The sequence below is a fragment of the Pristis pectinata genome, chromosome 1 (assembly GCF_009764475.1).
Source record: "Pristis pectinata isolate sPriPec2 chromosome 1, sPriPec2.1.pri, whole genome shotgun sequence".
Classification (NCBI taxonomy): Eukaryota; Metazoa; Chordata; class Chondrichthyes; order Rhinopristiformes; family Pristidae; genus Pristis; species Pristis pectinata.
Window position 1 is genome coordinate 87124048 of NC_067405.1, and position 25162 is coordinate 87149209.

Here is a 25162-nt window from a genome sequence, read left to right on the forward strand (position 1 = left end):
AGAATAGGTTATCCTGGCTGCCATCACATTGCTGTTTAATTAATCAATACTGCTTTTCTTAGATTATATTTCAAAAGTTCTTCACCGGCTACAAAAGAACTTTGGTGATACAAGTCAATATAAATGCATCGTTAAGAATACAGCTTTGCCTCAAAGGTTAAATTTTCCAGCCTTGGCAACATACTTATAAATCTCCTCTGAATCTACTGCAATCACATCTCTCCTGTAATGTGATGACCAGAACTGTACACTATACCCAAGCTTTAGCTTAACCATAGTTGTATATTGTTCCAGCACAACCTTCTTGCTCCCATATTCTATACCTCTGCCAATAAAAGACAGCACCCTGTATGTCTTTTTGATTACCATATAGAACTGCCTAGATAGCTGTATGGAGATCTGTGGACATACACTCCAAGCTTCTATGCCTTCCATATACCTTAGCATCCTTTCATTACTGTTTTCTTTTGACTTCCTGCTTTTTCTCAAACACATTCTTTCACACTGATTTGGATTTAATTCCATTTTCCACCATTATGAAAACAATGTCCATAAATATTCTCCTGTAGTCTACTTTCCTCCTCATTGTCAACCAGGTGGCCCTTTTCCCCTCAATCACGTGAAAATCTCTTTACTGTGTCCCCTACAGTTAAGACTAAATCATTCACATATACTATAAATAGAAGGGACCGTGTACTGTGTAATTCCTGCAAACCATCTGTCAACAAAACAGCTGTCAACCATTATCTTTTGATTCTTGCAACTGAGCAATTTGCCAAAGTCAAGTTTATTTTCATACGCACAAGTACATGTATACACAGGTGCAATGAAAAACTCACTTGCAGCAGTATCACAAACACATAGCATTAAAGACACAACATTCACAAGAAAAACATAAATTATACACACATTTTACAAGAAAGAATTAGACCAAATAAAAGTCTATTTTAGTGCAAAGTGATCAAAGTGGTCATAGTGTTGCTAAACTGTAGTGATTAGGGTTGTGCCAATTGATTGAAGAATTGAATGGTTGAAGGCAAGAAGCTGTTCTTGAGTCTGGTGTGGGACTTCTGTACCTCCTGCCCGACGGTAGCTGTGAGAAGATGGCATGGTCCGGATGGTGGGGACCTTTGACGATACAGGTTACCTTCTTGAGGCAGCACCTCCTGTAGATACTACCAATGGTGGGGAAGGATGTTCTTATGATGCCAACAGCTGAGTCCACTACTCTCTGCAGCTTCGTTCGTTCCTGCGCATTGAAATTGTCATACCAGATCATGATGAAACCAGTCAGGATACTTTCCACAGTACATCTGTAGAAGTTTGTTAGTGTTTGGTGACAAGCCGAACTTCCTTGACCACCCCCCAAGAAAGTGGAGACGCTGGCTTGACTTCCTTGTGATTGTATTTACTGTACGTGCTGGGCCCAGGACAGGTCACCTGATATGTTAACTCCCAGGAATTTAAAGCTGCTGACTCTCTCCACCCCCGGTACCCCAATGTAGACTGGTGCATGTTCCCCTTCCTTAACTCAACAATCTTTAGTTTTACGGACGTTGAGTGAGAGGTTGTTGTTGCAGCACCACTCAACCAGGTGTCCTATCTCGCTCCTGTACATGATTTGTTCAACATGCCTTTTTGAAGCAGATGGGAACCTCAGACTGAAAAGCGAGAGGTTCAGTATGGCCTTCAACGAAACAGCAAGTTTGGAGACTACACTGGAGATATAAAGGGGCTGTACATCCATGGAGACAACTGGGATTATGAAATCAAAAAAAAGTTAGTCATATTTGTTTGGCGAGCTGGGAGTAGATAATTCAAATTCAGGAATAATGCTGTCAAAGCAAGCACGATAGGGCATGCTGAAATGGCATGCATTGAGAACATTTTTAACACCAACAACATGAACTCTCTGCTTGTAGGCCATAGTTGTATGAAACTTAGTTATTTTGTTGCCTTGAAAAAAAATGATTAAATTTCAACAATATTTTATTGGCTGAGAGGCATTTGGGGAATTATTAGCATGTTGAAGATGCTACATGCATTAAAGTTCTTCTTTTATTTTGTTGGCTCAAGTCAGAATCAAAACTAAATACGAACTGAAGCGCCTGTTCTGTGTGCAGCAACTGTGAACTTGAGAGTAAAAGGCATGCAGATGCAAGAATTTCAGCAATGGAAAAAGACTTTGGGTCCAACAATCCTAAAACTCATTCTAAAACTAATCCATCTATCTGCTAATCCATAAATTCTTTCAAGTCAATGTTTTTACAGAGATATTGTTTCTGATAGCCTGATGCATTAAAAAAAATCAGTACATTTAGGACTTACCAAGATAAGCTGCTAGGAAATCAGCATATTAATTTCTTTTTTGCACCTAACCTCTTGTCAAATTCTAGACAGTCAGACATAAATTAGCAAGAGCCAAGGTTTAGGGGCATACTTCTCAAACTAACATGAGCACAAGGCCAATAAGGAATATAATCAGTTAAAGTGATGCATCACATCAGAGACACAAGATCCTGAATGCTCATCAAGTCAGGGCTGTCATAACTGTTGGCACATTGCGCCTAGATAATTCAAGAAATTGATGAAAAGAATCTCAATTCCCAGGCTACCAGTAATATAATCAAAACGTTGAATATACTCAAGTCAGACATCTCCTATGGAAAGAGAAATAGTTAATGTTTCTATTAATAATCTTTTGTCAGAGTCTGACAATATAGCAGGTTTTAAGCAAGCACAGAGAGAGGGTAAACAAAGAATAAAATTAAGGATTCCATTAGGTAGGAATAATGAAATAACAAAAGGGATACAAGGCATTATCAGCAAGTGTGTAGAGGACTATATACCAAAGAGGTCAATCTGGGTGTTCTCAAACCAGAAGCAATGGATGAACTAGGAGATCCACTCCAGTAAGTCCAGGACTGTGGCTTTCAAATCAGGTAACCCTGACATATACAAAAAAAAATTGAAATATGACCGCCATAAAGCTATCAGGGATACCAAGAGACAACACCAGTCCAAAATAGAGTCCCAGACCATTTTCCAGTCGTGGAAGGGGTTACATGCTAATAACAGGCTACAAAACAAAGCTGGGCAGCATCGCCAACAACAGTGCATCCCTTCCTGATGAGCTTAATGCATTCCATGCACATTTTGAACAGAAGGGGAATGGAATGTCCCTTTCAGCCTTCGATGGTCCTGAACCCACAATCACCATTGCAGACATCAGATCAGTCTTCCAGAGAGTGTCCCCGGCTGTGTCCTTAGATCCTGCACAGATCAACCAATGGGGGTATTTGCAGACATTTTTACCCTCTCCCTACTTCAATCTGAGGTTCCCACCCACTTTAAGAAGACCACCATCATGCCGGTACCCAATAAAAATAAAGTAACATGCCTTAATGACTACCGTCCTATGGCTCTAACATCCACCATCATGAAGTGCTTTGAAAGACTGGTCATGGCACGCATCAACTCCGGCTTCCCAGACAACCTTGACCCACTGCAATTCACCTATCACGGAAACAGGTCCACGACGGACACCATCTCCCTGGCCCTACACTTATCTCTGGAGCATCTGGACAGTAAAGACACCTATGTTAGACTATGGCTTATTGACTACAGTTCTGCCTTCAATACTATAATTCCAAGCAAACTCACCTCCAAACTCCTGGACATGGTACTTGACACCCCACTTTGCAACTGGATTCTTGACTTCCTGACCAACAGACCACGATCAGTAAGGATAGGCAGCAAAATTTCCACCACGATTATCCTCAACACTGGTGCCCCACAAGGCTACGTCCTCAGCCCCCTTCTTTACTTCCTAAACACACACGACTATGTGGCCAGATTCTCCTCTAACTCCATCTGCAAGTTTGCAGATGACACCATCATAGTGGGCTGAATCTCAAATAATGATGAGTCGAAGTACAGAAAGGAGAGAGAGAGAGCCTAGTGATATGCAAACACGCTCCTGCTTATATCAACAGTGCTGAAATCGAGAGGGTTGAGAGCTTCAAGTTCCTGGGAGTGAACATCACAATAGCCTGTCCAGGTCCAACCAGATTGTTGCCATAGCCAAGAAAGTGCACTAGCGCCTCTACTTCCTCAGGACGCTAAAGAAATTTGGCATGTCCCCTTTGACCCTCACCCATTTTTAATAGATGGACCATGGAAAGCATCCTATCGGGATGCATCAAGGCTTGGTATGGCAACTACTCTGCCAGTGACTGCATGAAACTGCAGTTGTGGACAAGCTCAGCATACCAGCCTCCCCTCCGTGGACTCTGCCTCGACTTCTCTCTGCCTCGGTAAAGCAGCCAGCATAATCAAAGACCCCACCCACCCCAGACATTCTCTTCTCCCACCTCCCATCGGGCAAAAGATAAAGCCTGAAAGCATGTACCACCAGGCTCAAGGACAGCTTCTATCCTGCTGTTATAAGATTATTGAACAGTCCTTTAGAACAATAAAATGGACTCCTGACCTCCCAATCTACCTCATTATGGCCTTGCACTTTATTGTCTGCCTGCATTTTCTCTGAAATTGTAACACTTTATTCTGCACTGTTATTGTTTTCCTTTGTACTACCTCAATGCACTGTTGTAATGAAATGATCTGTATGGATGGCATGCAATACAAAGCTTTTTACCTGTACCTCAGTACATGTGACAATAATAAACAAATTTAACTTAACCAAAAGGCTACAGCAATGAAACAGGACAAGACCAACAATTTATTTCAAACAAAAATAGAAAACCCTTCCCACAATTGTGACCCGACCTGCTGAGTACTTCCAGCATTTTCTGGTTTGTTTTAGATTTCCAGCATCTGCAGTTTTTGTTTGATTTTCACCCAATGATTTATTTTTTTGCTCATCATATTGCCATCGCCTGTTGCTTTCAACCATCGTTCTTCACTTTGACTCTTTTACAGACTATCACTTTAGTTTCCTCCTCTTTTGCACCATCCCATCCTTTCCCTTCACCCAACCTTCTCTGCCCCTTAATTTTGTTCAGCAGTGATGTAACTTTTTCTAATTCTGAAGATAGGGCATCGAGCTGGAACACTTAACAGTGGTTCTCTTTCCATTGCCTGACCAGTTGTCTATTTTGAGCATTTTCTGTTGGCTCACTTTTCTTTTTCTATGATGTTTTGTTTTTGGACCAGTCTGTCATTTTCGATCCTATTAATTGATCAATAGCTCTCACAGATTTAGCTGGTTTAGATACTGGGAAACATCATCCAGCTCAGAGGTTAAATACATCACGATCCCCAAAATTGTAACTCTGCAAAAGGCCTTCCTCTCTATTGGAAATCAACAAGATCAGAAAATAGATAAATGAGAATCCATTTATAGAACTCATTAAATATAATATAATTTGCTGTATCCAGAAATAAAAGAGCTCATTCAGACATTCATAAAGCCAACAGATGTTGACATGATCTACTCATGTTTAACTAGGTTGTATTTCTGGACATTCTTCTGCAGCATACATTTCAGATACACACCATTTGAGAAGCCAACTGCAGTCAAACTCAAAATATCAGATTATATGGGATTGGCTACTGAGTACACGTTAAAAGGAAGTGGCTTTCCATGTCCCAGAGGAACCTTCAGTACCTTATAAAGATATAAACAAATTATCTCCTATATTTCTCCTGCCCCGCATCTACTTACACTGAACCCTTGTCCTTTTGCTTCATTTGTCTTAATTGCCCTGATCCCAACATTTGTACAAACAATTCCATTGTCTAAGGTTCATGTTGACAGCACAGAAATCTATGATGTTAACTAAGAGATTCTTTCAATTTAGCTGCTTTCTTGAGTTGCAAGCATCAAATTGAAAGTCGGAAAGTTAATCTTTTTTTGACTGGTACCATAGAAACAGTAAATTGTAGGTTACAGATCTACTTGTAGAAAACTTCTATCAAAGAGAAATTGTAGCCTGCTTAATTATAGAATGTAAATTTACAGAAGGCGGCCAAATATTGATGCATTATGTTTAAGCTCACTAAAATGGTTTTAAACATTTAATTCAGACCAGGTTCACACATTTTACAATAATCGTCTACACTCTACCATATGCAAATATGTCTCAAATTATAAGAGGACATGAATAAAACTCAAGCAGGAAATTTAAAAGTTAATGAGCTATCTCAGTTTAATTTTTATATTAAGCTTATGCCAACCTTAATTTTTTCTGGAGGCAGCAAGTAAGTTGAAAACTACATAAAATGCTGATGCAGAGTCCTAAAATTGCTTATATTTTAAGCTGCAAACAGGTCACGAGTCAGGATCTAAGGAGCTTTTTTTCTCATCTCACTTAAAAATTGTGTAATTAATAGATTTACTTCCACTCTTACCAGAATCTTCTCTGCTTTAGCTTCACTGATACCCTTGATATTTAGCAGTTCCTTCTTTGGGGCATAGGCCACTGCCTCCACAGTATGGAAACCAGCCTCTTCAAGCTTCTTCACATCATTAGCACTGATCCCACATTGCTGCAAACAGAAGTAAAAACCGTTCAATTTCACTGAAATAATCTCCCCAGAATCCATGTCCTGCAATTGAATGCTGAATCAAATAGCATAAGCCAACTACATACCTTTATACAGCACTAATAAATCCAAAGTGCACAAAACAAGATAGACACCAAGCAGAAGAAAATAGATAAAATGGAATCCAGGGCAGGAAAATACAACTGTGAAGAGTAGTGAGTAAGGGGCTAAGGCAGAAAGCCTGAGAGAGCAGGGCTTGGTGAATACAACAGTGATTGGCACATGTAGAAACAGGATGAGCAAGAAAAAACTCTTTGCATTTTAGAGTACAACTGAGCAAAATAATAATTATTAGGCAGACGAGTTACAGCTATAGATCCAACTTAAGGTGCGAATGGGAACTTAAAATCTCACAGCTCTCTGTTCTGCCTGGCGGAGCCGAGGTCAATGAAAGTACAGGTGAGGGTGAATGTGCAAGGACAAACAGCAACATTCTCAAGTAAATCACTACCTGTGCAGACGGAGAAAATGGATGGATAGAGTGGACGGGATTATAACTGATGAGCTATTAAATAGGCTAGATAGGTTTAAAGTAAATTTTACCTGGTCTGTTGCCAAGGGAATTGAGTGGTCAGGGGTAGAAATTGCAACATGGTAAAAGGGTAGAAGGGTAATCTTCCAGTCCAGTGCAGATAGAAGGCAAGTGCCTGTGGACTGCAAAAATGGCAAAAGGGACACATGTTCCAAAAAAAAACAAACAGTGCAATAAGATACCTGGTAATTTCAGTGTGTTCAGTTTAACCTCAATGTTGGCAAAGCTTATCCCCACAAAATTGTTGCAGAAGTTTGAGTTAAGGCATTGGACCTCATGCACTCACCTGCCATCCAGACTATTTCTGGATGAAGAAATGAAACTTAATATTGTGAAATGTGAAGTGGTACGTTTTGGCAAAGAACAAAAGGACAATAAAGGTGAAATGGGATTCTAAAAGGAACAGAATGACCTGGGTACATCTTTAAATCTTAAATCTTTGAAGGTTACAGAACATGATTAGTAAAGGATATAGGAGCCAGAGTTCATAAATAACATGCACAGTACAAAACCAGTGAATTGGATAGTCTGGATAGTTTTTGCCTCGACTCCATAGGCTAAATGGCCACCTGCTCTGCCATGACAACTCTAAGATTCTAGGTCAATATGAGAAGACTGCCTCAAAATAAAAGTGGCACAGAATAGGGTCTCAGCAGCAGAGGGGTTAGACAGAGCCCAAGATGATCAACACTGCAGAAAAGTTGCTGTCTTGGTGACAGAATCTGCGTGAGGAAAGAAACTTTGTTTGGAATCAGATATTCATCTACAGCAAACATCAAGCCTACATTCTTTAATCTTCAAAGGATACAAAGAAACAATTTTGATTGTTTCACTCGAGAGATTAATGGTATTGGATTAAACACCTTCACAACTTTTAAGTACATAATACAACATAGGTTAAAAATAAAGGCATTCCCATAATTCAAGGTGGCTTGGTCCCAGCATTCGACCAAGGAAAGAGTATCACCCCTGAGCCAAGCAAAGTCAGAAAGTGTGTCCTGTATATAAAATCACATCATCCAGGTTGATGCAGTGTGTGCAATACTGACAGATGTCATCTCTCAGATGAATTAAAGCACTATGCACAGAAGAAAAGCATCTTGGCCAATATGTTTTTTTCCCCCACTACCACCAAGACATAATGCTATCTGACAAACTTAAAGAGTGCAAATTATCTGTTGTATTAGTTTACAAAAATGACAGAATAAATGTGAAAAGTATTTATTTGGCTGCAATTAATTTTGACTTGTCCCAAGGAGGTGAAAAATGCTACGAAAATGCAAGTTTTATTTTCTTTCTTTCACTGCAATAGTCCATACTGACCAACTTGTCAATATGTACTGGATTATGAATTAATGCCAAATTTTGAAATGGTTATACGGTCTCAGAAAAATGGGGAAAAGAATACATTTTATTTAAGATCCTTACACAAAGAATAGAATGAGTCAGTCCATCTGTTTTGAGTAATTTGCCACTTGAGACAGCATCCTCACCTGAATAATAATTAGTTAATCTGGGCTGTCACTGTGTGGCACGAAGGGAATATTACCAAGCCGTAAGTACCATCGTTTATGTCAAAGGCCTAGCGTTTACTCTCAGAAGCAAGATTCCCTTATACCATTTCCTAGAGGAGTGAAATTCTCCCCAATATCCTGATCAATGCTTTAATCTCAACAAATATTGCAACAAACAAGTTACCATCTGGTCATCATCAATTTCTGTTTGTGAGACTTTGTTTTGTTTCCTGCTTTACAGTCACTATGTTTTAAAATTACTTCACTGTCTGTAAAGTGTCATCAAAAGGGCTATACAAGTGCAAACTCTGGGTGGTCTCTAAATTCAAATGATTCCAGAAAGAGCAATGCAATGCCTGGCATATTGAATGATCCAATGATTCTCCAGTTGGTAGGAACTTAGGATGACTAGATGCACATGCAGCAATGTTGGATAAGAGAAATGCTGTACAATTACTTCAACCGAAATTTGAAGTTGTTCTTCCATATTGTTATTTGGTCAAGTTTCAAAGGTAGTAAGATGATGCAGAATAAAGAACCCCAAATTAAAAAAAAATCACCTCTATTTCCTCTAAATTGTTCACATTACATACTCAAGGTTGGATAAGAGCAATATTTCCATAGTAAATACCACTGAGCCACCATCTCAATCCCTACCTCAAGCTCTGACCTCTAGCCACCGCAGCCATTCATTTCCTTTACCATAGTCTAAGACTGAACAAAATTGTTTGCAACATTGATGTCGCATCTAACCTCAGGTTGAGTTTTTGCCCACATACCAGCTCCAAAAATCAAAACCATTTGCTTTCAAATATTTAACAATGCCTTTCACCAGTCTTACCATAATCCATCCAATTCACGCATAACTTTGTTGATACCATTACCATTCCAATACTCAAGTTGGCAGCATCCGAAAGAAATGGCATCAACACTTCCAGTTGACGACTTTCATCATTCAGAATGATGAACAGAAATGTGAGCAGAAACACAGCCAATATTTTTGATTGATGACTTTTAACAATTGTTAGTAATGAAAGTCATCCAACTAAAAATGATGACTCTGTTGCTCTCTCCACACCTGCTTCCTGACACAAATTATTTCCCCCTTTCTCCATAGGGAAATTCATCTCCTCATTTCTGGCTGGATTCTTGTACTCCTTGGCAATCCAGTGTAAGTATCCTCAAATTATGTCAACAATGTCACAACATGCAAAATGCAACTGCAGGAAAATTTCCAACCTCTGGCTCTGAAAAGTGACAGTTCTTATTTACTCCTAGAAGACCCAATTATTAGCCCCATTTCCTCTGAAGTCATGCTATTTAAATGGGTCAATATCTGAACTGCAATTTTTGTCCTCTGAAATCTAGGATCTCTTGCAATCTTAAATCTCACTTCATGTGGATATTAAGGAGGTCCCCCAAACTCTACAAAGGAGAAGCAATGATGTATTTTGTTTCATTCCATAGTAGAAGGTTAAGCGGCTGCAAGAACTTTCCTGCAATGCAGACTTTCCAAGATTGCATGCATGTTCTTACAGGGACCTTTCAGGCAATCTTCTACCAGAAGCATCTGGCTACATGTCTGGATGGCCTTCACAGCCCCCTTGCATAAGGAACGTGCCTCCTGCAGGCACTCTCCAAGTCTGACCAGATCGGTCCTATCCCTTGAAAGCACTCTCCCAACTGCCCCTACCCCCTCACAACTCTTCAATAGAGCATCTTTTCATTTAGTAGCAGCACACCCTTGGTACTTGTATTGTGGTACACACAGTCCCTGCACTATGCAGGGGTTCTGTTTCTGAGAACAGTTCATAGGCTGATTTCACCGTAAGTCAGAAACATCCGCTTACAAGTACCCATATCATATCACTCTATATACACTTGATAGAATTCTTTCATTTCATCAAATATTTACCATAACACTTTCCAAGATTAAACCACTGGAATATATATTGTATCCAGTCATTAATGAACACCACAAAACATTTTATTGTTACTATCTTGAAAAAGGTTTCAAAAATGTATGGAAAAATTTGTGTAATGTAGGATTTCCTTCAGTCAGGTCATCAGTGACCCTGTTTAAGATCTGGCAGCAGAAATTGGAGAACTACACACTGAGAACTGCATGAACTTGCAACACATCTGAAACAAAGTTAGCTTCACTTTAATATGAAAAAGTCAGTTTTAGCGTGGCATTATACAGGGAAATAACATTGTTCAGTGAATCCCATAATTTAAGTTCTCACTCTTAACGTAATCAAGACTGGGTGATTCACAAAGCTGTTTTAACTCCAATGGCACTGAGCAGTTTTAGGCCTAAATAATTCAACATGCTTCCACTGGAACATGCAATTTTCTCTACTGAATTTAATTTATTTTGTTTGCAAGTTGTTCAGGACATCAACTTTATCCAAACACAGAATAACTCATTAATGTTGGCCACAAAAAAAGTGGCCAACAATAATGAATGATTCTTGTTTGGATAAAGTTGATGTCCTGAACAATTACAAACAAATTCAGTTTTTAAACCTAAAATGTACCTTATCAACATTCTACAATTTGGTGTAAAAAGTGGATTAGTTTTCATTCCACAATGCAACTGATCAGCCAATTCCGAAAGATAATGAACACCACTGTTACTACTTCTCACTCAGTGGTCAGTATATTGATCTGCTTTATATTCCAAACAAAATGAAAAAAGTTGGCCAACTATTTTAATTTGTTCATTTGTACATGTATTGTGAAATGAGGTAGAACTGACGATAACAGAACTCAACCCACAAAAATGAACAGCTCCCAGGCTGGTTATCTCTAGCTCTACTATCACTTTTACATACAGTATATAAGCAATCTCACTTTAACTCCTGCTATTTCTCCATTTATAAGAAATATTAACATTTCCTTGGACCACTAGTCCCATTAATTAGCACCAGCCATGATTTTCCAGAATATTGTTAATCTTACCTTTGAAGAACATTCTCTGCATACAGCATGGCATTTTTTATAATTTATGAACATGAAATCTCCAATGTGTTTGGACCTACCACTTAGCATGGAGAAAGTATTTGGTTCAATCCTTTCAGGGTCTCAAGTTGATAATCTCAGATTTGAAAAAAAATTTTGCCAGTCTTCCTCCCATCGATTATCCCTCTGTAATCTAATATTTCCAAGTACACAGCAGCCTATCTTTTGTCATAAGCAAACTTGGACCCAGGGACTATTTAATCATCTAAGTCATTAAATGATGTACAGTGAATGCCCACCATGATTGATCTTTGCAGGATACTTTTAAACATATATGCCCCCAGGATAGGGGAGTCTAAAACTGGGGGGCATAGATTTAGAGTGAGGAGGAAAGATTTAAAAGGGACCCGAGGAGCAACTTGTTCACACAGAGGGTGGTGAGGTATCATTTAGGGAGCACTTGGATAGATGCATGCAGGGTTGGGGCTTAGAGGGGTATTGGCCAAACACAGGAACTTGGAACTAGCTGGGTGAGTACCGTGGTTGGCATGGACTCATTGGGCCAAAGGGCCTGTATCCGTGCTGTATTACTCTATGACCTCTAGTCTAGCCAATGCAACCACCTATCCATCAATCCTACCATCTTCAGACAAATAAGTTAGTTTCTTTTCTTTTGAGGTAACTAACATGATTGATGAAGGGAGGACAGTAGATTATGTCTATATGGACTTTAGTAAGGGATTTGACAAGGTCCTGCACGGTAGACTAGTTCAGAAGGTTAAGGCACATGGGATCCAACGCTAGGTGACTAATTAGATCCAAAATGATAGAAGGCAGAGGGTGGTAGTGGAGGGATGCTTTTCTGATTATAAGTCTGTGACTAGTGGCATACCTCAGTAATCAGTGCTGGGATCTTTTATGTTTTTGATATATAGTAACAACTTAGATGTGAATGTGGGAGGTATGATTAATAAGTCTGTGGATAACATGAAAGTTGATAGTCTTGTGGATGGCAAGGAAAGTTGTCGAAGGCTGCAGAAGGATGTAGATCAGATGGAAAGATGAGCAGAAGTCAAAGAGAGATAGGACATATACAGTAAATATTAGGGCATTAAGGAATGTTGACGAACTGAAAGACCTTGGGGTTCAAGTCCACACTTCCCAGAATGCAGCAATACAGGGTAAATAGGGTGGTGAAGGCGGCACGTGGCATATTTTCGTTCATAGATCAGGATATAGAAGGTAAAAAAGTTAACAAGTTATGTAGCAACTTTACAAAATACTGGTTAGGTCACACTTGGGAGTATAGTTCTGGTTGCAACACCACAGGAAGGATATGATTGCACTGAAGAGAGTCCAAAGGAGATTGACTGGATGCTGCCTGGACTTCAGTTATGGGAAAGATCGAGTATGCTGGGCTTGTTTTCCCTGGATCAAAGGAGGCTGAAGGGTAACCTGATAGAAGTACATAAAATTACAAGGCACATAGGTAGGGTAGATGATCAAAATCTTTTGCTCATGCTTGGGAGTATCAAAAACAAGAGGGTTTAGATTTAAGGTGAGAGGAAGGAAAAAGGTTAAAGGGGACCTGAGGGGAATGTTTTTTTGTGAAACACAGAGTGATTGATATCTGAAATGTGCAGCCAAAGGAGGTGGTATAATCAGAAACAATCACAATGTTTAAGAGTAATTAATACAGGCACTTGAATAGGCAAGCTCATAAGGATACAGACCTAATGAGGGCAGATGAAATTAGTATAGATGGGCAAAAAGTGTCAGTATGGATGTGGTGGGCTCTAAGGCCCGTTTCTGTGCTGTACGACTATGACTATTTCCATGGACTACAACTCTAGCTAGCACTTTCCTACAAAGATTGACTTTATCAAATGCTTTCTGAAGGTTCAAATAAATAACTTGAGACATTCTCCACTCACAACCACTTCCTCAACACCACACTCCATCACGTCCTGCTCTCCATTTGCTTGCCGCCTGTTCCTTTCATGGGTGATGGTCCACCCCAAAAATTGCCACACTTCACTCTTTCCCACGCAATCTCCCCAATATAGTGTATGTGGGTGCTGAGACATTTCCCAGTCTAGCATATAAGAATCCCAAGTCACTCTGCCTGATCTTGAACACAAGGATCCCGAATCACCGATTTGCTGTATGTGTACCCCAAGCCATTCCCCCCAGACTGGGAAGTATTTGCACTTCAGGTCACTCTTCCTTCTGAGGACTTTGTGGTCCCAAGACATTCCCTCTGATAAAGAAATTCACATCCTGGTCTGAAGTATCTGATTCCTAAGTCACTCCCCTTAATCTTGAGTTATGGATCCTGTTAATTTCTCTTTTGGAGTATATATCAAGATGGTCTGCATGATATCAGGCACAGCTACAAGACAAATGACCAGTGTGGACTGTGAATGCGATAGAAAAAGGTATTTAATGTGGCAGTTAGACATGAGTGAATCAGTCTCCAGTTGACCCAGTGCTCCAATACAATCATTAGCTTTGTTTGGTTGGAGAAAGAGGAACAATAATGCTTAATGTGGTCAAGTCACATTCAGCAATGGATACCAATACCAGTGGTGTGGCTATATTTAACTTACAAAATGTGACAATCTGGTAGGGAGCGAAGATGGCACCTACACCAAGCCATTATAGCCTGATTAATTTGCTAAAACAGACAACAAATCCAGAAATGAAATAAAAACAATCACACTGATATCAGCACAAACAAAGGCCACATGAGAAAAGAGTTGGTTTAAAAGCGAATTTCTCAAGAAGCTATTACCAGTGCTTCAAACTTAACAAATACTGCTCAATATTTCTTTCGAACTATTGGAGAGAGTCAAACAGGGATTGAAAGTGAATTGCTCAGAAGAGAATTACCTCCAAACGTGATATAGCTTGTGGCCCGAAATTTTCCTCTTCAGCTGCAGTGTTCTCCTCAGCTCGTGTTTGCATTGCCATTGTGGAACTGAAATTTAAATAAAATTGAAGTTCATGACTGGATGTTGCAAGCAAATTTTTCATTATTAAAATTAAACTGATAGCTGAAGAAGAGGACTGTACGTTTGGATTAAAGAATAATAGGTACTGTTAATAAGAGATAAGCTGAGTACCATAGTTTTAAAGGTGTTGCATGTTCGGCTGTTTTCATCTACTTGCTCTTCAGTCTAGGGAGACCAGAGTTTAGGGGAAAAGAGGTTGGTGCTTGACAGCCTGGCAGAGAGGATGAAGACAGGTGGGGAAACAAGCTTTGGACTCAGGGAAAAGATGAAGAGGAAAGTAGATAGGAAAATCAACCTGAAGAATAGGCCTTGGAAGAGAACAAACACAGGTTGCAAGATTAGGGCCAGGAGAACAGGGCCATGGGAATAGAGAAAAAGGAAATGTGATGGTGGTCTGTGGGCCTAAGATCATCCATAACTAAGCTTTATGTTTGGGCTATATCAATGGAAATCAGCAAATTCATGAGAGCCAAGCATAGCCGTGGCAGTGATCTTTTGGAGCTACAAGATCCACTCTTCCTACTATTTCTGCAGCCTACAGCAGACTCTCCTCTTCATGAAATGCCATCTAAGCTTGTAGATGGAGAAGCAGCAACAACAACTTAGATCTTCACATTTTGCAAAGACCAGAAGAGTAGTATCCTTACACTGGACTCAGACATTAAGTACAGTTTATATGCACAATCTTTCACTCAGAAACTGATGTATATTGCACATGTACTATGACATATAAACAAGCAGTGTGAAGAACACAAGAATCAGAAGTAGGCCACTTAGCCCCTTGTGCCCACTCTACCATTCATTATTATGGCAGATCTTTTACCTCAGCCCACTTTCCTGAACCGACTCCACATCCCTCTTAATACCAAAAAATGTCTGCCTCTGGCACAGAGCTCTATACCATCTATATCACTGTAAAGTGTTTCTATTTTTAGCCAACACATGCGAGCGTTGGCACAAGAGTGCTGGAGGGTAATGACGCTGATGATGCGAGAATGCGTCAGGAACACTCATTATCATACAGGTCAAGAAAATTCTTTTAACTTCACTTCTGACCCTCTAGTTCTAGATACCTTAGCTGGAGAACAGCATCCCTGCATCTGCCCCGTTGAGTCACTTAAGAATTTTATATTTTTCAATGAGATCACCTAAACTCAAGAGAAATCTCGATGGTTTGTCTTCTGGCCAACTGGGTGCCAATTCAGAAGCTTCCTGGAACACACCAGACCCCAGTTCCCGTGCTGCCTTTAAACTCACCTGGTTGTTTCCCATGCTTCCTTGAAACTCATTGGGGCCCCATTTCCACCATCCCTGTAAACTTACTGGAAAATTGTACTACTGTGTAACAACTATAAATAAATGAATTAAAAGCATGTACAAGTATTAATTGGAATAACATCCAATAGTCTAGAAAATCTGTCTATGCAGCAAAGTCTCAAGCATGCTACATTAATGGAATTTTACTCAATTATATTTATTCTCCTCAAACAAATCATTGATATAGGTTGTGAACAGCTGAGGCCTCAACATCCAACACTGAGTCACCACATTAATCATATTATAACCCATCAAGGAGAAAATGACCCATTCGGTAAGAGACAGGGCCATCATCAACAGGTTATCTATTTGGCCACAGCACTTCACAGTCCACCCCCAAAACAGTTCTTAGTCAGTAGTCAAACTTAACTTTGAGCTGGGCGGGGGTATCTGAGTCAATGTTACACCATCCAATAAAAAGGTAAGGTCAAGCAGAACAGCCATTGTGAGAGTGAGCCAGTGTAGGAGCAGGGAGCTGAGGCTTTGGCAAGGAGGCACAGATGAGGAGCAGGTAAGAATCAGGTAAGGTTCTTATTTTCCTGTTAATCCGTGACCTTTGGCAGTGTAGATAAAATGGCAGTGGAATGCTCCTCCTGCAAGATGTGGGAAGTCAGGGAACCTCACAGCCTCCCTGATAACTACATTGTGGGAAGTGCACCCAGCTGCGGCTCCTGACAGACCAGGTGAAGGAAAAGGAGCTGGAGTTGGACATACTCTGGATCAGCTGGGATTCTGAGGACATCACAGTCGAGTGTTTTAGTGAGGTGGTCACACCTCAGGTGCCGGCTACAGATAGATGGGTGACCACCAGGAGAAGCAAGGAGAGTAGGTAGACAGCTCAGGGTTCCCCTGTGGCCATTCCCCTCATTAACAAGTATACCCCTTTGAATACTGTTTTGGGGGTAGGAGTGTGGGTAGATTGGGAAGATAACCCTTCAGAGGCCAGCACTGGTGGCCAGGTCAGTGACACTGTGCCTGGCTCAGAGGCAATGAAGGGAAGGGTGAACTCAGGCACAGCAGTAGTGAAAGGGGACTCAATAGTAAGGGGTAGATAGATGTTTCTGTTGCAGCAATCGAGACTCCAGGATGGTGTGTTGCCTCCTGGTGCCAGGGTCAAGGATGTCTCGCATCAGGTACAAGACATTCTGAGAGGGGAGGGTGAGCAGCCAGAGGTCGTGGTCCATTTGGTACCAATGACGTAGGCAGGAGCAGGGATCAGGTCCTGCAAAATAATTTTGGGGAGCTAGGTAGAAAGTTAAAAAGCAGGACTTCCAGGGTTGTAATCTCAGGATTACTACCCATGCCACATGCTAGTGAGGTGAGAAATAGTGCAGTTCAAAACGTGGCTAAGGAGCTGGTGCAGCAAGGAGGACTTCAGATTTATGTACCGTTGGGCTCTCTTCCAGGGCAGGTGGGACCTGTATGAACAAGAGAGCTTGCATCTGAATTGGAGTGGAACCAATATCCTTGTTGGGAGGTTTGCTAGTGCTACTAGGAAGGGTTTAAACTAGAATGGCAGGGGGATGGGAACTACAGCAGCAGGGCAAAAGGTGGTAGGGTTGAGGGCAAAAAAAGATGGTATAACAAAAAAGATTGAAAGGAAAGGCAGCAAGAGACAGGCTAATAAACATGGCAGGCCTGATGGGCTTGCCTTCATTGGTAGGGGCGTTGAATACAAGAGTAAGGAAGTCATGCTGCAGCTATATAAAACTTTAGTCGGACCAATATGGAGTATTGGTGCAATTCTGGTTACCCCTTTATAGGAAGTATGTGGAGATTGTGGACCAGGAAGTTGCCTGGATTAGATGATGAGCTACAAGGACAGGTTGGACAAACTTGGGTTGTTCTTCTTAGAGTGCTGGAGCCTGAGGTGAGACCTAATAGAAGTCATTAAAATTATGAGAAGCATAGATAGGATAGACAGTCAGACTCTTTTCCCCAGGTAGAAATGTCTAAAAGCATAGGACATGCTTTTAAGGTTGGGGGGTGGGTGGTGGGAGTTTAAAGGCGATGAGAGGAGCAAGCTTTTTTTTGTACACAGTGAGTGGTAGGTGCCTGGAAATGGGTTACCAGGGGTAGTAGTGGAATCAGGCAATTTGATGCAGTTTAAGAGGCTTTTAGATAGACACATGAATATGAAAGGAATGGAGGGATATGGATGATAAACATAGTATTGATCGGCATCAAGATCGGCTATGTGGGCCAAATAGCCTGTCCGGTGCTCTACTGTTCTATGTTCCATATTCCATTCTTAAATCCATGAGCTCTGAAATTAATTTTAAAATAAGGAATCTTTTTTTTGGGGATCTGGACCTCACTTGCAAAGACAGCATTTATTGCCCACCCCCAATTGCTCTCGAGGTGCTGGTGAGCTGCATTTTTGAATCACTGCAATCCTTTTGGAAAAGGTACTCTCACAGTGCTCTAGGAGAGGGAATTCCAGCGATTTGGACCCAGCAATACATTTCCAATTCAGGAATGGTATGCAACTTGGAAGGAAACCTTGGGTAGCAGTATTCCCATTAGCCTATTACCCTTATTCTTCTTAGCTAAAGAAGTTGCAAGTTTGGTAGGTGCTATTGGAGTAGCCTGGACGAGTAGCTGTCATGCACACTGCAGTCTATGTGCACTAGTGGGAGGCCATGAGTGCTTGGATTAATGGATGGGGTGCCAATCAAGGAGGTTGTTTTGTCCTGACTGAATGACGTCTAACTTTTTAGGGAGTTGCTGGTATGGTACACATTCAGGTAAGTGGAGAATGTTCTATCACACTCCTAACATGCCTTATACATGGTGGAAAGACTTTGGGTGTCGAAAAGTGAGTCACTCTCTGTAGGATACCAAAGCCTCTAAACTGATTTTTATAGCTGGTCTAGTTGAGTTTCTGGTCAATGATGACCTTCAGGTTGTTAACAGTGAGGGATTTGGAGATGGTACAGTCAATGAATATCAAGATTAGTTGGATAAAGCCTCTGTTGTTGGCGATGGTTATGACCTGGCACTTTTGTGGCACAAATATTACTTAACACATACAGGTCGTCCCCAGGTTACAGCAGGATTCTGTTCCTGTGAACTGTTCATAACACAAGTCAGAAATGTGAACGTGAACTGAGGTCCCAGGCGCAGAAGATGCCAGCAGCCAGTAGATCCACACTGCCGGTCTCCCAAATGCTCGGTCGTATGGGCTGTGCATAAGTCGGGCATCATAAGCTTAGCAGGACCTGTATCAGCCCCTAGTTTGAATGTCACCCTGCTTCATGTTGACATGGACAGCTTCATTGGCCGCAAAGTTGCAATGGAATTCAATGCATGCAATCAGTAAACATTTCCACTTCTGACTTTATGATGAAAGGAAGGTTAATGATGAAGCAGCCTGGATCACAAAAACATTGCCTTGAGGAACCCCTGCAACTGTAACTGGGGCTGAGATGATTGACCTCCTTTGTGCAAGTTATGACTCCAGCCAATGGAATGTCTTCCCTTTGACTTCAGTTCTACCTGGGCACTTGATGCTACATTCAGTCAAATACTGCTTTGATGTCAGCATTGACTCTCACCTTATCCTAACAGTTCTGCTCTTTGGTCCATGTTTGAACCAAGGTTGAAATGAGGCCTGGAGCTGAGTGGTCCTGGCAAAAACCAAATTGAGCACTAAGGAGCAGGTTATTGGAGAGCAATTGTCAGTTGATAGCATTGTCAATGACACTTTCCATCAGTTTTCTTAGGATTAGGAGTTCATTTCTTGGGTGGTAATTAGCCAGACTGGATTTGTCCTGCTTTTTTTTTATGAACAGGACATTATAGGGCATATTTCCACATCACGATAGTTGCTGGTGTTACATCTGAATCAAAATAGGGGCGGCACGGTAGCATAGCTGTTAGCACGACGTTATTACAGTGCCAGCGATCGGGGTTTGATTCCCATCGCTGTCTGTAAGGAGTTTGTACATTCTCCCGTGTCTGCGTGGGTTTCCTCCCACATTGCAAAAGACATATGGGTAGGTTAATTGGGTTTAAAATGGGCGGCGCAGACTCATTGGGCTGGAAGGGCCTGTTACCACGCTGTAAATAAAATTTAAATTAAATTTAAAATAGCTTGGCTAAAGATGCAACTAGTTCTAGAGCACAGGTTTTTGTTACCATCACTGGGACGTCTGATTTCATAGCCTTTGCTGTCTAGTGTGCTCAGTCACAGTTTGATATCACATGGACTGAAATGTATTGGCTGAAGACTGCCTTCTGTGACGGTGGGGACCTCAGAAAGAAGTCAAAATGGATCATCTATTCAGCTCTTCAAGTTGAACATGGTTATGAATAATTTGCATTGTTCTTAGCACCCACCTGCTGGGCTCTGCCATCATTGAGAATGGAGATATTCTTTGACTGCCTCCTCCAGTTAGCCAGCACCACTCAGGTCTAGATGTAGTAGGACAGCAGATCTTTGATCTGATCCACTAGTTAAGATATCACTTAACTGTCTACTTTCATGCTGCTTTAGCTGTTTAGAATGCACGTAGTCCTGTATTGTAACTTTACTAGGTCAGTAGTTCATTTTTAGCCACGAGTGATGCTGCTCTCAGGATGATTTTCTGCATCCCTCGTTGAAGCCTTGGCTTGACAGTTATCAATGAGTGGGGGATATCCCAAGCTGCAAGTTGACAGACTGTGGTAGTCTACATACTGCTGTTATCCCACAACACCTCATGTTGCTGTTTTGACCTGTCAGACCTGGTAGAGGTTTACCCCAGTTAGCAGGTTTGTAGTGCTACACAATGGAAGGTGTCCTCGGAGAGTTGCAGAGTTGTGAACACAGCCCTGTCTATCACACACACCAACTTCCCCTCCACTGACTCCATCTACACTTGCTGCTAGCTCGGGAAAACAACCAACGTAATCAAGGACCCCTCCTACCCCAGTTATTCTCTCTTCTCCTCTCTCCTGTCAGGCAGGAGATACAAAAGCCTGAGAGCACGAACAACCAGGCCCAAGGACATTTCTATCCCACTTGAATGGACCTCTCATATACTAAAGAATGAACTCTTGATCTCCGAATCTAACTTGTAATAGCCATTGGACTTTATTTGTCGACCTGCACTGCACCTTCTCTGTAACCATAACACTATATTCTGCGTTGATTTCTTTTTACTACCTCGATGTACTTATGATCTGTCTGGATGGCATGCAAAACAAAAAAGCTTTTCACTGTATGTCAGTAAATGTGACAATAATAAAACAACACCAGGTGTTGTTGGTGTTGGAGGTCCCCCACACCCAGAGTAAATTGTGCTTCTTAGCGTGGTTCAACGTGCAGTGACACCGATTCATCAGCTGAGAAAGAACAATAGGTAGTAATCAGGTTTCCTTGCCCCAGTTTGACCTGTGTCTGGAGTCATGCTGAGGGCCACTCTCTCACACCTGCACACCACCGTGGCCGCTCGCTGAACAAACAAGTTAAGTCAGCAGAGCCGGCCGATGAGTCCGGGTGTTCCCGAACTGCCCCGGGGTGAGAGGTACCGAACCTCATCTATCAGACCAGGAGGGACAGCTGTTACCGTGCACCTCACAGGCCTCGGGCTGGGCTTGGCTGCCAACTTTCAGAGCTGCCAACGTTACCTCAAGATAAACCGTCCAACGAAGCTTCAGGCCCTCACCCTGCGCGCGACCTCTCCGCGCCGCCGCCTCGGTCACTCTCGCGCCGCCGCCGTTAGCCGCTGCCCCCGGTCACACTCGCGCCGCCGCCGTTAGCCGCTGCCCCCGGTTACCCTCGCGCCGCCGCCGTTAGCCGCTGCCCCCGGTTACCCTCGCGCCGCCGCCGTTAGCCGCTGCCCCCGGTCACTCGGCCACTTCCTCCCCCGTCACTCTCGCGCCAACACTCTCCCGTCGTCTTTTCCAAAAACCCGCGCCACCGGGCGACGACGTGCTAACGCAGCACGTAAAACACGCAGGCTGGAGGGCGAGCAGGCTGTGCGTGCGCGCTTCTTCTACTCCCACGAAAAGAGGATTCGGCGGCGGCGGCGGCGCAGGGGCTTTCGCATGTTTATTTTTTCTCAGTCTTATGATGAAGGAAAAGTGATGGCTTCCATTTGGAAATAAAGAGGGAAGGATGAGTGAAGGAAGTTTCGGATGTTAACAGCGCCATCTCAGTTGGTGCCACAATGATGAAGATGTTGCCTTATATAAAGGCTCACTTTGTTGTCTCAGGTGGGCGTAGAAGATCCCAAGGAGACACAACGGACCGCAGATGCCGTGATCTGGAGCAACACAATATCTGCTGAAGGAACTCAGCGGGTGGAGCAGAATTGGGGGGAGGGGGGAGGGGAAGGAACCCCACAGATGCTGCTCGATCCGCTGAGTTCCTCCAACAGATTGTTTGTTGCTAAAGATCCCAAGGCATTATTTTGAAGAGGAGCAGGAAGGTTATTTCTGCGTGGTGACCTGGTCCATGTTTATTCCTTAAATATTAATGGAGCAAGATATTCAACTATTAATTTAAGAAAAGATTTGGGATACCCAGCAATTCAGGCAGCATCTGTGTGCAGAGGACAGCTTTAGCATTTAAGGCCAATGACCCTGATGAAGGTAGATCATTGCATCATCACTTTCTGATGCTGAATTCATCCATCAACGATCAGTGGATAGAACGTGCTTTGGAAAACGTTGAAGTCGTGACTGTATAACTACAAGTTTTTCTTTCTTTATGGCATTTAGCCTGAAGGCTTATAATTTACCTGATGCCTAAATCGGGTATGATGTTCTGGAGCAGTATGCACTTGGTAAACCGGGTAAATACTGGGTTTCTAACAGAAGGTTGATAGCTGACCTTTAAAGTCATGTGGAGTGTTGGTAGAAATGAAAAACCCGAGTGTTTCTACTTAGGAAAAGAACAATACTTTAAGCTACCACTATGAAGTACTTACAAAGAAAATAAGTAGGGAACTCGGGGGTGGGGGGGGGGAGAAAATCTTCATCTGGAGAGTGTTCAGAATATGGAACTTGTTATCAATGGAAGTAATTATCCAAAAGAAATAGAATGTTTAGAAGTAAATAGAATCTCGACACGATTCTGTAATTCTAGGCTTTCTATGAGAGAAAAAACATTTGAGGCTTTTGCTGATTGAGCAAAGTTACAAAGAACAGTACAACACAGGAACAGGCCCTTTGGCCCACGATGTCTGTGCCACAATGACAATTTAGACTGCACATCTGCCTGCATGTGGTCTATATCCCTCAATTCCCTGCCTGTTCATGTGCCTGTCTAAGCATCTCTTAAATGTTGCTATCTTATCTGCTTCCACCGTCTCCCATGGCAGCATGTTCCAGGCCCTGAGCACTCTCTGTAAAAAAAAATTGTAAATCTCCTTTAAACTTTTCCCCTCTCACCTTAAAGCTATGCCCTCTAGTATTTGCCATTTCCATCCTGGGAAAAAGACTATCTACCCTGTCTAAGCCTCTTATAATTTTATATGCCTCATATAATCTTATGGTTCAAAGCAGCATAGGCTGGATGTGTTAATGTCCTGCTTCTTTGGTGTATATATTGTATAATTCAATGTAACATATAAATAGGTCCATAAAGCAAGAAGATAATAATGAACACGATACAAATCTTTGGTTAAGCTTTTGTTCATTCTTTCCAGTTTTGAACACATTTTTTAGGTTAGCAAGAGCAGGAAGGGGGTAGAAAATATCAACTAAAATAGAACCAAAGTCTTTGATTATTGAGGCAAGACAAAAAAAATCTGGTTTTTAAAAATTAGATCCAAGAATAAATAAATAAAACAGATGGTGATATTTCCAAGCAAATGGACAAGAATTTCATCATGCTCCTGACTTGTGTCTTGTTGGCGGTGAAAAGGCAGGAGGTGAGACACTGGGCACAAGATTACCCAACCAGTGATCTGCTCTTGCAGCCACGGTGTTTATTTGACTGGTCCAATTGAGCTTCTAGTCAATGGTGATGTCCAGGATATTGATGACGGGTAGGAAGGATAATGCCATTGAATGGCAAGGGTAGATGGTTAGACTCTCTTGTTGAATATGGTCGTGCCTGGCACTTTTGCAGCATGAATGTTACTTGCCACAATCAACATTTCAGGAACAGCTTCTTCCCCTCTGCCATCAGATTTCTGAACGGTCCATGAACACTATCTTGTTATTCCTCTTCTGCACAATTTATTTATTTTTGTAACTTATAGTAATTTTTATGTCTTGCACTGGACTGCTGTTGCAAAACAACAAATTTCACAACATATGTCAGTGATAATAAACCTGATTCTGATTCTGCCACTTATCAGCTCCTTGCCTGTATGCAGGAATTACTGGACAACATTCAGGCCATGATCTTCATGAAGGGTAGAGGAGACATGAAGATCTGATGTCCTATTGTTTCATATTCTTGTGCGGCTTTAATAAGATATATAAGAAACACAACACTTTGACTGATCAATAAACAAATTACTTGAGAGTATTTGAAAAATGTAAAGGGCCCTCAGGAAAGACTAATTGAAAAACTCTCTTAGACAGGTGATGTTAGCTTGTGCTCTTAGCCACTTCTGTACTGTAAAATCCTGTGATTCTATGATTCCAAGATAGAGAGATACCATAGAACCATAGAGCACAAAACAGGCCCTTCGGCCCACCATGTGGTGCCATCCATCAAACCACCCTCACACTATCTAAACCTTTCCTCCCACATATCCCTCTATCTCACATTCCTCCATGTACCTATCCAACAAACTCTTGAACCTGTCCAATGTATCTGCCTCCCCCACCACCCCAGGCAGATTGGCCATCTTTACATCGAAAGTAATGATAGGAATTGCAGATACCCTAATGAGCTCATTATTGAACTGCATTCTTGGTTGTCATCCTTTCCCCTTTGTTTTTATGCACCTTATGTATGAAAGATATTTAGGATGGTGGATGGGGTGCCAAGCAAGTGGATAACTTTGTCTTGAATGACGTCAAGCCACTTGACAGTGGATGGAGCTGCCCTCATTCAAGCAAGGGCAGGGTGTACTACACACTCCTGACTTGTGCCTTGTAGATGGTGTAGAGGGTGAGAGGAGGTAAGTCATTTATTGAAAGATGCCCAGCCTCTGACTTGTTCTTGTAGTCATTGTATGTGGCTGGCCCACTAGTCACCATGGTAGTAATTGTACCTGGACAATTTTTTATAGTTGTCAGGTAGATGTCAGAGTCGTAACTGTACTGGACCAGCTTGCTTTGAGGTATGGCTACTTATCATATGTAAG

At 41.7% G+C, this 25162-nt stretch overlaps 1 protein-coding gene across 4 annotated transcripts in view; it reads right to left on the reverse strand.

Annotated features, from left to right (window-relative positions):
- rad51 (RAD51 recombinase) overlaps positions 1-22130 on the reverse strand; it is a 65538-nt gene extending 43408 nt beyond the window's left edge. Inside the window, exons 1-3 of one of the 4 annotated variants that reach the window (XM_052008827.1) lie at positions 21522-22129; positions 14470-14557; positions 6373-6510 (exon numbers count right to left, since the gene is read on the reverse strand). In XM_052008827.1, coding sequence (XP_051864787.1) covers positions 6373-6510; positions 14470-14550 — 219 coding nt within the window. In that variant the 5' untranslated portion in view covers positions 14551-14557; positions 21522-22129. Of the gene's footprint in view, positions 1-6372; positions 6511-14469; positions 14558-21521 lie in introns of all 4 variants that reach the window. The other 3 variants (XM_052038252.1, XM_052010622.1, XM_052011460.1) reach the window with 3 other exon arrangements.
- Between the last annotated feature and the right edge of the window lie 3032 nt (positions 22131-25162).